We start from the raw sequence: 11440 nt of genomic DNA on the forward strand, positions 1-11440 counted from the left end.
TAATAACCGGTATAATTAAACGTTGTATAAAAAAGTAGACCGTATTAACGAAGTATATACGGACCGTTAAACGTAAATATTTAACTTTTAAAACGGTCTCGGTTATAAATATACTTATTTTTTAATAAAGTACGACGTTTAAAGTGGTTCTTTATATTAGTAATATAGTTTTATAAGTTAAATTAATTACTTTTTAAATAAATAATATATAATAGTCGAGGTTTATTAAAACGAGACCGTCGTAACTTTTTTTCGAACGTTAATTAAATAAACGACGACGTCCTTCGTATTAAGTTTATATTTTATAAAGTAGTTTCGGTAATATATATATTAATATCGTAAAACGAATAAAGTAAGTCGAGGGTTTATAACGTATATTAATTAAGTGTTATAAGTGGTTAATTACTTTTAACGTTACGGTATATCGTTTTATAACGTAACGTTTAAAGTTAAACTTACGGTCGAATTAAACTTTAAGTTAACGAACGGTTAAAAAAACGTTTTATTTATTTTAACGGTTAAATAATAATAAAAAAGTAAGTAAAATAATAAGTTAGTCGTTTACTTTTACTATTAAGTTATCTTTATATTTACCGTAAACGAAGTATATAAATTTAAACTTTTCTTATATAAAACCGATTTTATATAAACGACTTTAGTTTAAAATACGTCGTAAGTCGACGACGAAAGAGAGAGTTATATTTTTAAAGTGTTTACCGATATAAAAAAGGACGACGTCGTCCGTATACTTGTAACGAAGGTTTAACTCCGTCGAAAGGAGGTCGGTAATATAAAGTATAAATAAAAAGAAAGATTATAAACTACTTTATAAAGTGTCGTAAACGAACGTATACGTATTTATAATATAGTCTTTTAATTAAACCCGGATACGTCGGTCCGTAAAAAAAAAACCTATTAATCGTACCGTATCTTTATACTAGTTTTAATTAAATAATTATTATAATAAACGTTTATAAAAAAGTACGTTAAAAACCTTTTATACGTCGAGTGTAAAAAAACGATACTATTTACCTTTTAACGAGGGTCCGTTATACGTCGTACGTAAAGTATATAATTAAATTAATAATAAACCGTTTCGAAAGTACCTTTATTTATTAAAAAAAAAATACCCGTTTAAATAACTATAACGGTTATTCGTCGTATAAAGAGCCTTTTTAAACCCTTATTAAATATTAATAAAAGGGTAATCGAACGTTATAATCTCGGGTTCGTTAAGTCTTTTTTATTAAGTTTAACGAGTATAACTACTTTAACCGTTTTTTATTACTATAAAAAGTAATATAAGTCGATATATACGTTATAAACCTTAATAAAAATAAGTCTTATATATAATTAAGTCGTTTTTAAAAAAGTAATAAAAATACCATCGATTTTAAAAGACGTATTCGTAACTTTTATAATTAAACGACGTACCTTCGTTTTAATAATAAGTTTAATATACGATAAAAAAGGATATAACGGTTAAGGATATATAATAAGTAAAAGGTTTACCGTTAAGTTTTTTATAACCGAAAACTTATTTATAAACGTATATACGAATAAGTTAACCTTTTCGATTAACGTATTATACCGTTTACCGTTAAAGGTTAACGAAAACGTCCGTCTTTTAAAGGTTACGTTATATTAACCGGTGATTCGGTATAAGTCTTTAACGTAACTAACGTCGTTTATAACGGACGTTTAATAGTTACGTTTAATTAAACGGACTATATTTTTATAATACCGTTATACGAACGTCTTTTTTTTTTAAAACGTAATATATATTATACGTAAACTAGTCCCGTTTAATTTTACGGTAAACGTCCGACTATTACGGTATAAGTATTCCTTACTTTATCCTTTTCCGTTTTATTACCCGTAAAACCGTAGTATAATAATTAATAATCCTTATTATTTATTAGTTTACGTTCTCGTATATATTTAAAAAAGGGTCGACTAGTAGTCGGTCGGTTACGGTTTTAAAGTAGTCCGTAAAACGTAAAAGGACGTTTAAGGTTACGTTATACGTCGAGGACGGTCTAGTTTAAAACCGTCGTTCGAGTATAATAGTAAAAAGGGTTTCGTAGTTAAAGTTAAAACGTAAGTCTTTAATTATAAACGTAGTAATAAATAATATATTAAAAAAAACGAGATCGAATACCCTCTTATTTTAATACGTTAAAACGTTAACCTTTTTTATAAATACTAGTTTATTAACGTCCGTTTAGTTCGTTAACGTTAACCCTCGAATACGTACTTCCTTTTTAAAGTTTTATTATTAAAAGGTTACGTTAAAGTTATTACTTATTACGAAATCTATTAATAAAATAATCTTTAAAATAAAGTTTATAATCTCGTATATATTAAACTCGTAATAAATATTTAAATAAATAATATTATTAATCTTTATTTAAATAACGTCTTTAATTAAACTATTTAACTTATAAAGTTTTATTTTATAACTTACGTTTTTATAAACGTAAAATATAACTCGTAGTCTCGTTACCTCGGTATTATTTTAAGTATCCGTAAGTATTAAAGTATCGTATCGTAAGTACGTAACGGTGTTTAAAAACGTTTTTATATAAAACTTTTATATATATATTATATCGACGTAGTTTATATTCGTCGTAGTTAAAATAAAGTTATATTATACGGTCGTATACGTTACGTTATATTATATTACGTAAGTGTTAACCCGTTAATTTAATAAAAAAGGGTAAAACGACTAGTTTTTATTTTTAACGTTCGTATATTAATTAAGTATTATTTATATCGACGTTAAGTTAATCGGTATTTAAAAGGTTAAATATATTTTAAAAAACCTTTTTACGTTATAAAAAAAAAGGAAATAATATTCCGTTTCGGTTTTTTATTAATCGAGTTTTAAACGGACTCTTTTAAGGTTTTATTTTAAACGACGGTTATCGTTCCGGTTTTAAACGAAAGGTTCGAGTTATTTTACCGTTATAAGTTAACCTTGTTCGGTATAAGGTTAAAAGAGGGGGTAAAAAAGGTTACTTATTATACCGTCTTTACGTTTTACGTTTTTTAATATAACCGTTAACCGAGTTTTTAAACTTTACACCGTTTTTTTTAATAAAACGAATATATTAACCGTTTATACGACGTAAAGTAGTAAAGTAACCTTAATAGTTCGAAAAGGAGAGGTTAAAGTAATTAACGTACTTTAACGGTTAAGTATAAGGTTTTAAAAGGTATTCGTAAAAACGTATAACGTATTACGAGTACGTCGATAATAACGAGTAAAACCCGTAAGTGTAATACTATTAATAATTAAGGTCGTAACGTTAAACTTTTAGTTTATATACGACGAGTTTTATACGGTTATTAATTTTAAAAAACCGAAAAGGTGTTATAATTTTAATAAAATAAATAAACTAGTTAATAAAACGGTCTTTATCGTAAGTTTAATTAATAAATATTTTAATAACCTATATAAAACGTCGTTAAGTTTTAACGTACGTTTTTTTACGGACTTATTCTTCGTTTACCCGAATAAAAGTAGTTTAAAAAACGTTATAAATAATATTCGGTACGTTATTTATTATATAATTATACTACGTTTTAAAAGACCCGACTCGATTAACCTTTAAAACGTTTTTAATAATTTATTTATACGTTTTTACGAAAAGTGTGTTTTAAACGGTAACGTTCGTTATAATTATAACGTAACCGGTACGAGAGTCGTAAATCGAACGAATAAATATTTTTAAAATATCGGTGTTATTAGTAATAATCTTTCTTACTTAATAAAAAAGAGTACGTTATAATTTTACTACTTTATTTTTATATAAAGTAATAATAATACGAAAGTCGGGTTTAATTTAAAACGTTCGTAACGTTTTAAATATTTTTTTATAAATAGTTATACCGTTTTATAAAACGAATACTTTTAAAAAGTTAATAATACTTTAATTAATTATTACGGTATATAATAAAGTTAATATTATAACGATTAAAACGGGTAACGATTTCGAGTTTATTATTAAAACGACTTTTAATAAACTATTTAATAATAAAGTTTATTTATTAAGTTTAAAGTTTATAACGTATATAATTATAATTATATAATACTTTACTTTTTTAAACTACTTTATAACCGTATATATATACGTTAACGAAGTTATAATAAAGTATTTAAAAAAGTCGTTAAAATATATATTTAATTTCTTTAAAATTTACGTATTAATCTTTTAATTTAATAACTTATTTTATACGGTTTTAATAACCGATTAAAAATTAAACGTTATACTTAAAGTATTCTTTTAAATAACTTTAAAAAAAATACGGTAATCGTAACGGTTTTAAAAAACTACCGACCTACGACGACTCTCGTTACCGTATCCGGAACTAGTGTATTTATATAAACACCGTCCGCCGGTCGAGCTAACGACGAACGGTCGGGGGTCACCGGCCTAACGGTATTGTCGACGGCGGCCATAGTCGTCGACGGCGAGAATAAGGGGTTCAGGGGCTGTTGTTAGTGTCACCCGTAAATCATACGCGTGGCACTAACAGGAAGTCACGTGATAGTAATGTTGTAAGAATTTTTCAGGGGAAGGTTGTGAGCTAACTTTAGGATGGGTAATATATAGTCGTTGGGCCCTCTTATCTTATCGCCGATGTTGGCCGCTACTTAAAAAAGTCTGTTCCAGACAGACATCCAACTTTCACTTTCACGTCACGACGCCCAACAAGCGGTGTATTCACGTACCAGTTTGTTCCGAACACGACGGACTACGAGGGCACAAGTCACCACAACATCGAATTTAATACACTTTAAAGGAACGCCAAGTGATCTACCGCGATATCGGCAAAACATGGAGCTGGGTGCTCTATTACGGAGGGGTCGATACGCACAGGTCCTTACGCACAGCGATGCTTACGGTTTTATTAAGACATTTGCCAACGACACTTTGAAAAGGGGGCCAGTAGAGTCCAATACTACAAAAGATGGACTGACAAGAAGTACCGACGTTGCGCTGCCTGTTGGCCTGGCGGCTTTTAACGCCTTTTTGCAGGTCAACGTGACTGGACCTGTTCTGGAATCGTCCGAGCAAGTACAGGAGCTGCTCGCACAATTCGAACAGCCGGAAAGCGTACCACTGTCGTTGAGACGGGCCTGTTTACAAAGCCTGGACATTGATGGTGTCTCTGTGTACCCTTACATTCCACATATTGAGTTGTTTTGCCTAGCACGATGGGTGTTTCTCGTGCATTTCGCCGAAGCTAGCTTCGGCCCTCTGGTCACTGATGCTCGAGATGGGGTGGATGCAGACCCGGCAGAATGTACCCTGGCATGGTTGAGGCTTCGCATTCATGCGTGGCACTATAAGCTTCTGACGGAACCAAACCCCGGGCCGGGTTCAGTTTTTAACAAGATGACGCAGTGGAACGACCTACCTACTCTACAAGAGCAGATACAGCGATGTCTTGACGAAACTGAGCAGCAAATCAACACGAAGGGCAAAGCATGTAGACAACAGGACCAAGTCCAGTTCTTGATCGAAAAAACCACTATCTACGCTATGATTGGTCAGGATGCCAAGGCGCAGGCCGCTCTTGACGCCGCGTCAACATTGGATCATTTCGAGTACGTCTTGTCTGGCGCGTTGGGCAAGCGGACCCGCTTCCAAGAAAAGAGCACCAGCCAGTTGGTGATTCTCGCCAAAAGCGCGATTGTATCGGAGTCGTTTATGAGCCAGTCGAATGGGCCAGGTATTTCGGGCACCGTGGCAGACGGGGCTGAGGACATGGCGGCAGCAGCTGTTCCCCAGGCACTGCCGTTGAACAACGACACGCTGTTGGAGAACATTGACTTTACGGATGCGAGAATGGCCCTGTCCAAAACAGCCGAAGAAGACGTGAATAACGCGCAAGACCAAGCGCCATCCCCGGTCAACGCGATCCCGGCCTCGCTGCGAGACCTCTCTCCTGATGATCAACCGCAGCTGTCACCACTGGACCAAATCATCCTCCTCAGTGTCGCCACTCTTAAAGACGCTTTCTCTCCGGCCGACGCTCTCACGCTGGAGGAGATTTTACCATACGCATCGCGTGTTCTTGCCGATAAGTCGACAAACTGGCAGATTTACTCCCAAGCTTTGATCGTACGCTCGCGGATCGAGCTCCACCGCAGTCGCACGGTCGAGCGAGGAGTGCTTCAGATGCAGGCCATGGTCGATCAGGTAGTTGTAGACACAGCAGCGGCAGAGGTCACAGGAGTCACAGACGCTACAAAGACCCAGATTGGGGTAGTAACAGAAATCACTGATGACGATGATGGCGGGAACGCAATACCGGCTATCGAAGTGACGGCGCCAGGCGAAGCAAAGCAAGTCGACAAACAAGCCAACCTGCCCACATCATTCTTCCCAGCACCCAAGCCAAGTGAACAGGCACCACCTCAGGTCCGACTACGATATATCCACGCGCTTGCTACGCCTCCGAAGTGGCATCTAGAAGCGGAGCTTGCCTTTGCCTGGGCAAGTGTCGGCTCCCTCATCTCCGCGCTTGAAATTTTCAAACGACTGCGGCTTTGGGCAGAAGTCGCTCTCTGTCTTGCGAGCAGCTCTGCTATCGATGATGGAAACGGTCGTGGTACCGGTGGCGAACAGAAGGCACGGGGCCTACTCCGGTGGAAGCTGTTCCAGGCATCGGACCCTTCTTTGGAACCAAGGAGTGGTGAGGACGGAGCTGATTTGGACGTTATGTCTTTGAATGGTTCCGATTTTGACGGCCCCGAGCGCGATCCCCCTCCTGCTAACGCTCCCCGACTCTTCTGTATCCTGGGAGAGATCGAGAACGAACCCAAATATTACGAGAGGGCATGGGATTTATCGAACGGCCGATACTCGCGAGCGCAGCACTCCCTTGGCGAGCATTACCTACAGCTGCAAGAGTGGGAGAAGGCGCTTGATGCATATAAAAAGGCCGTGTCGGCGAACCGTCTGAACTCGCAGTATTGGAGCCGACTGGGCGACATCAATCTTCGCTTAGGTTTATTCTCTGAGGCTGCCGAGGCTTTCAGCCGCGCCATTGGTGCGGCGAGTGGCGCTGCTGGAGGCGAGGATGCGCGGACGTGGAGTAACTTGGGTAGTGCCCTTTACAGCCTGTACACGCAGACTATGAAAGAGCGCCGGGACGAAACCATGCTTAAGAAGGAGAGCGCTGACCAGGACGAGGCAGCGCCCCCTTTCTCAGCGGCGGATGATAGTGATGACGAGGACGGAAACAATGAGCCAGAGGCAGCCGAAGATGCTGCCGCGATGGCCAAGAGAGACCCTGCGAAACTGCTGACACAGTCTCTGACGGCCTTCAAGCGTGGCGCCACGATCTCACATGACAACTGGAGAATTTGGGACAATGTTGTGACGCTTGCATCCCGTGTGCGGCCACCGGTAGTCAGCGATATTACTCTGGCCATGCGCAACATCCTGACCGTGCGCAGTACGGAAGAAGCCATCGACATTGGTGTTGTGCGCCTGTTGCTGAATGAGTCAGTACTGAGCAAACCCAAGCCGGTCGGCGGTGTGCCGCCTCGGGGTTCGCAGGAGAAGGCTGTTTGCGACCTGGTCGAGAACATTTTTGTGCCTATGATTACGAAGCGAAGTGAGCTGTGGGAGCTCGTCGCTCGAGAACGTGTGTGGCGCGGCGACTACGCAGGTGCTATCGACGCAGCCGAAAAGGGCTGGCGTGCGGCTGTTGGCGGTGCCAACAGCGGTGCGCTCGGCTCGACGATGGCCGAGACCAAACCGGGCGAAGTCAGCGATGAAGAGAAGCGCAACTGGCTTGAAAACAGCGATGCGTGGGACAACGTTGTGGCCCGCACTGATGAGCTTGTATCGATACTGGAGAATTACGGACCCGATGCTGCTACAGTTGGCTCACGGTGGAAGATGAAGGCGCGGAGTGCCCTGCGCAGCGTAATGGGCAAGGGCAAGGAGTGGTGGGAAGGCAGCGATGGATGGAAAACACTGGAGAACCTTCTCGAGGGACTGAAATAGATGCCCTGACAGCCTTAACAAAGGCATGCTGGAGGAAACTTGATTTATTGATAGACAAAAGAGTGAAAGGTGAACAATACGTCTCACGATGCGAAGTCACGGATTGTACTATGCGTGACAAGCCCTGCTACCTTCCACGGCTGTCTTGATTCGACAAGGCACGAGACGGCATATCGTCCTCCGAGTAACAACTGCAAACGGGCACACGGAGACTCACGTAACGCAATAATGGCGTTGAAGTCACCTGGTATAATGCGGCGATTGCGCTGGGGAATGAAACATCACCCGGTGCTGGTGAATGCCAGCGAACGGCAACGAATGTCTCTGTAAGGCGTCCAAATATGCGAACACAGCGATGTAAGACAGGACACGGCGCTGGCGGAGAGGTGGGCTTGCAAGCTTACTGATGGACGGCATGCTCAACATGACGACCTGGTAGCCATCTGAATAATGTGGTCGCTCGACATGACTGCGGTTTGCCGCATTCCGTTGTCTTGGATGAGCATGAACAGACAGTCAAAGTCTTAAAGGTATCATCCGATCGATGCCCGTGGTTAAATGCGCGTGTGCATACAGAGGCGAGGGACAAGGCGAAGTAGGACGTGACGCAAATCTCACGGGGCCCGAGATCAGCTCCCAACAATACGGCACCCTGGTGACAAGAGGAATATGCCTCTCTTGGGCAAAGATCCTCCATAGTCTATTTTCTTGCCCCCCCCCCCGGATCCTATCGCTGCGCATTTCCCGTATTTCGCAACCATCCAACGAAGAGCATAACTCGGAAAAATATGGGCATCCAATGTTACGTCGATTGCGACGCGTTCAGACTTGATAAGCCCTCGTGGCCTGTCGTTTCCCTGAAGCTACGAAACGTATTCCGTATATTTTCCTTCAAAGGAGAGGCCAGGAGGCAAGGAGTTAAAGGGGCTGAAGACGTAAAGAAGGCGAGGAGGCGAAGATGGGCTGAGTGATCGGCGCTCGCCTCTGGGGCTCTCTCCGGCTACAGGCTGGGCCCCGGTGGCTCCCTCTTTCGCTGTACTGGTATCCATTCGACATATACTTTTGTAAATGTAGCGTCTGTGTATCATGACTCTTACTTGTAATGCAGGAAGTTATGGTTACCGTCTAAGCTCTTCGATGTCGGGGCTGCTGAAGGCCCATTGTCGTGATAAGCAACGCTGCCATGCTGTCCAGTGGACTGGAAGAAGGGTCTGGATCGGGGTACAAGGTAGATACAGTGCACCGGCGGATGACGGAATGCATCTTACCGTTCACAGATGCATATGTGCAGCAGATTTGTGGTCTTGTGCCCGCGCACTGTTTCGCATGGCGCAAGCGCCCTGGTCCCTCCTCGCCAAAGAGAGCCCGTTCTGGCGCTTTGTCCCTCGTTTGCTGCCCCATTGGGAAAGCTGCATCCTTGCCATCTGCTTGTTGTTTCTGGGCAATCGCTTTTGGGTTCCTCGATTACAGGCGTGCCTACTGTTGGGTCTCCGGGGCGGTCTGTCGAATCGCCCAAGTGCTTGAGGTAGGTGCGTCCGACGAAGTAATACTATCTGACCAAGTGGATTGTGACTTTCGTCGTTCCCTCCCTCCTTCGTCTGGGTTACTCTTCTCCCCTTACCTTTTCGCTCTTTCTTTCTCCTCTTCTCTTGCTCCGCTTCCAGCTCTGTGGCGGTTGCATCTTGACCTTCTAACTTCCTTGCTTCGAGGCCTCCTTGCTTCGTTTTCGCTCGGCTTCTTGACAGTTGTACTGTCTTGGCTGGCCGTTAACTTGAACCGGTCTAGTGGCGCGTCGCGCTTTTTTGTCCTCCCTTGCTCCCCCTTTGGCCTGTCATGGAGCCTCACACCCAATCCCAACTGCACCCTGGACGTAGATCATTTCCACGGCCCGCCTCGCTTGCAACCCAAAAAGTCACGGTAGTACGGTATCACCTCCCTCGGCGCAGCATAATTTTCGACGCACAAGTTCGACATACACATCGACAGGTTGGTGAAGGCCGTGTTTAGTAATATCAGGTACTGTGTATTTTATCGAGGCTTGGCACAGCAGTACTTTCCTCTGGAAAGCTCACAACATGCTGGCCAAAAGGAAGCAAGGGCAATCCTACAAAGTACTACGAACATTCGCGAGTATCATATTCCTTGTACAGAGCGAATTGGCAGGTTCTTCGTCCCGACCAGGTACTGCCAACCCAAAGAGCAACTGGCGGGGACGACCGCTTCAACGTCCTGCGCTCGTAACGCAAGCAATGCGACGCTGCAAGTGACATCCAGAACCGCACCAAGGGCACTAAAACAAACAAGGGGCAGGCCGTATGCAAAGGATAAAGGCGGGGACGACACTCCGATGACCCGCAACTGGCTTTTAAAACCGAAAATACAACTGCAGTCGCGACAAAAGGCTACAGGCACGGTGCAGTGGAGGAAGCTACCCTTTCTCGATCCCAGCCCTTGAACCTGCTTGGGATATGCTTGTTTACCTGCCTAATCCCATCACCAGGCCATCTGCCATTGGGTCAACGAGCATGGAGATGCCTGGGAGGATGTAACGGTACTGAATTGCGCCTGCAAGAGACGAGTAGCGATCAAAAGTAACACCAGCGCCTTACGACAAGTGCCTGGCGGGTCTCTTGTTAGCTATACCTACTCATTATCCACCTGCTGGGCCCTCGTGACAAAAGTTCGCACCTTGCGTCCAGAGCTCGATACGGAACATGACGATAGGCGCGTTGGACGATTAAAACAACAAACAAGGACAGGGCGTGGTCTGCTACAAAAACGCAACAAGTCTGTCAGAAGCCACCTGTTGGACCAACATGGACGGCCTGAAGCAAACGGACGTGCAACACGCTCATTTTCCTTTCACACTGCAGCCAGTCAAACAATGGCTCAATGTCATTCGCCATCTCGCGTTACGTTATCGGCTGGTTGCAGCTGGGCGCCCAGATTAGGCCCAGGACACGGGAGGTGGCAGACAAGACCCAACGGGACAAGGCAAGACCTGCACTGCACATCTTCTATTAGCACCATACGAAGCAGTCAACGGAAGCACGCAATCTATCTGTGGCTCCCGGGAAAGTGGTTCCAAGTTTCATACAAAGACAGCCGTGCCTACTGCCTGGCGTAATATATTCACAGCCGTTCATGAATCCACGAACCCAGGAACTTGGTATTTGGACAAACGACATGGTCGATAAAAGGGCGTCTGTATCCGCAAACTCAAACGCACGAGAAACATGGGCGGAGACCAGCTGGCACCGTTCCAGACATTGGCAGCGCCTTAGTTTGCTCTATACGTTGCAGTGTACCATATCAATGCCTCATACACAGCTTCTCATACATTTTCTCGTTTTCCATGTGGCAGGCCGTTTGGTACATTCATTGCTCGCTACAATCTCACGCAACCGGCC

The 11440-nt window shown here is 42.6% G+C and overlaps 1 protein-coding gene across 1 annotated transcript; it reads left to right on the plus strand.

Moving 5' to 3' along the window:
• Positions 1-5405: 5405 nt before the first annotated feature.
• Positions 5406-8030, plus strand: SPBR_01347 (uncharacterized protein; the record flags this gene model as incomplete). The annotated part of the gene is made up of 1 exon (XM_040759658.1): positions 5406-8030. The coding sequence occupies one exon, from the start codon at positions 5406-5408 to the stop codon at positions 8028-8030; it is 2625 nt and encodes an 874-aa protein (XP_040619001.1).
• Between the last annotated feature and the right edge of the window lie 3410 nt (positions 8031-11440).

Source organism: Sporothrix brasiliensis (genome assembly GCF_000820605.1).
Source record: "Sporothrix brasiliensis 5110 chromosome Unknown Cont18, whole genome shotgun sequence".
In the NCBI taxonomy this organism is placed as follows: domain Eukaryota; kingdom Fungi; phylum Ascomycota; class Sordariomycetes; order Ophiostomatales; family Ophiostomataceae; genus Sporothrix; species Sporothrix brasiliensis.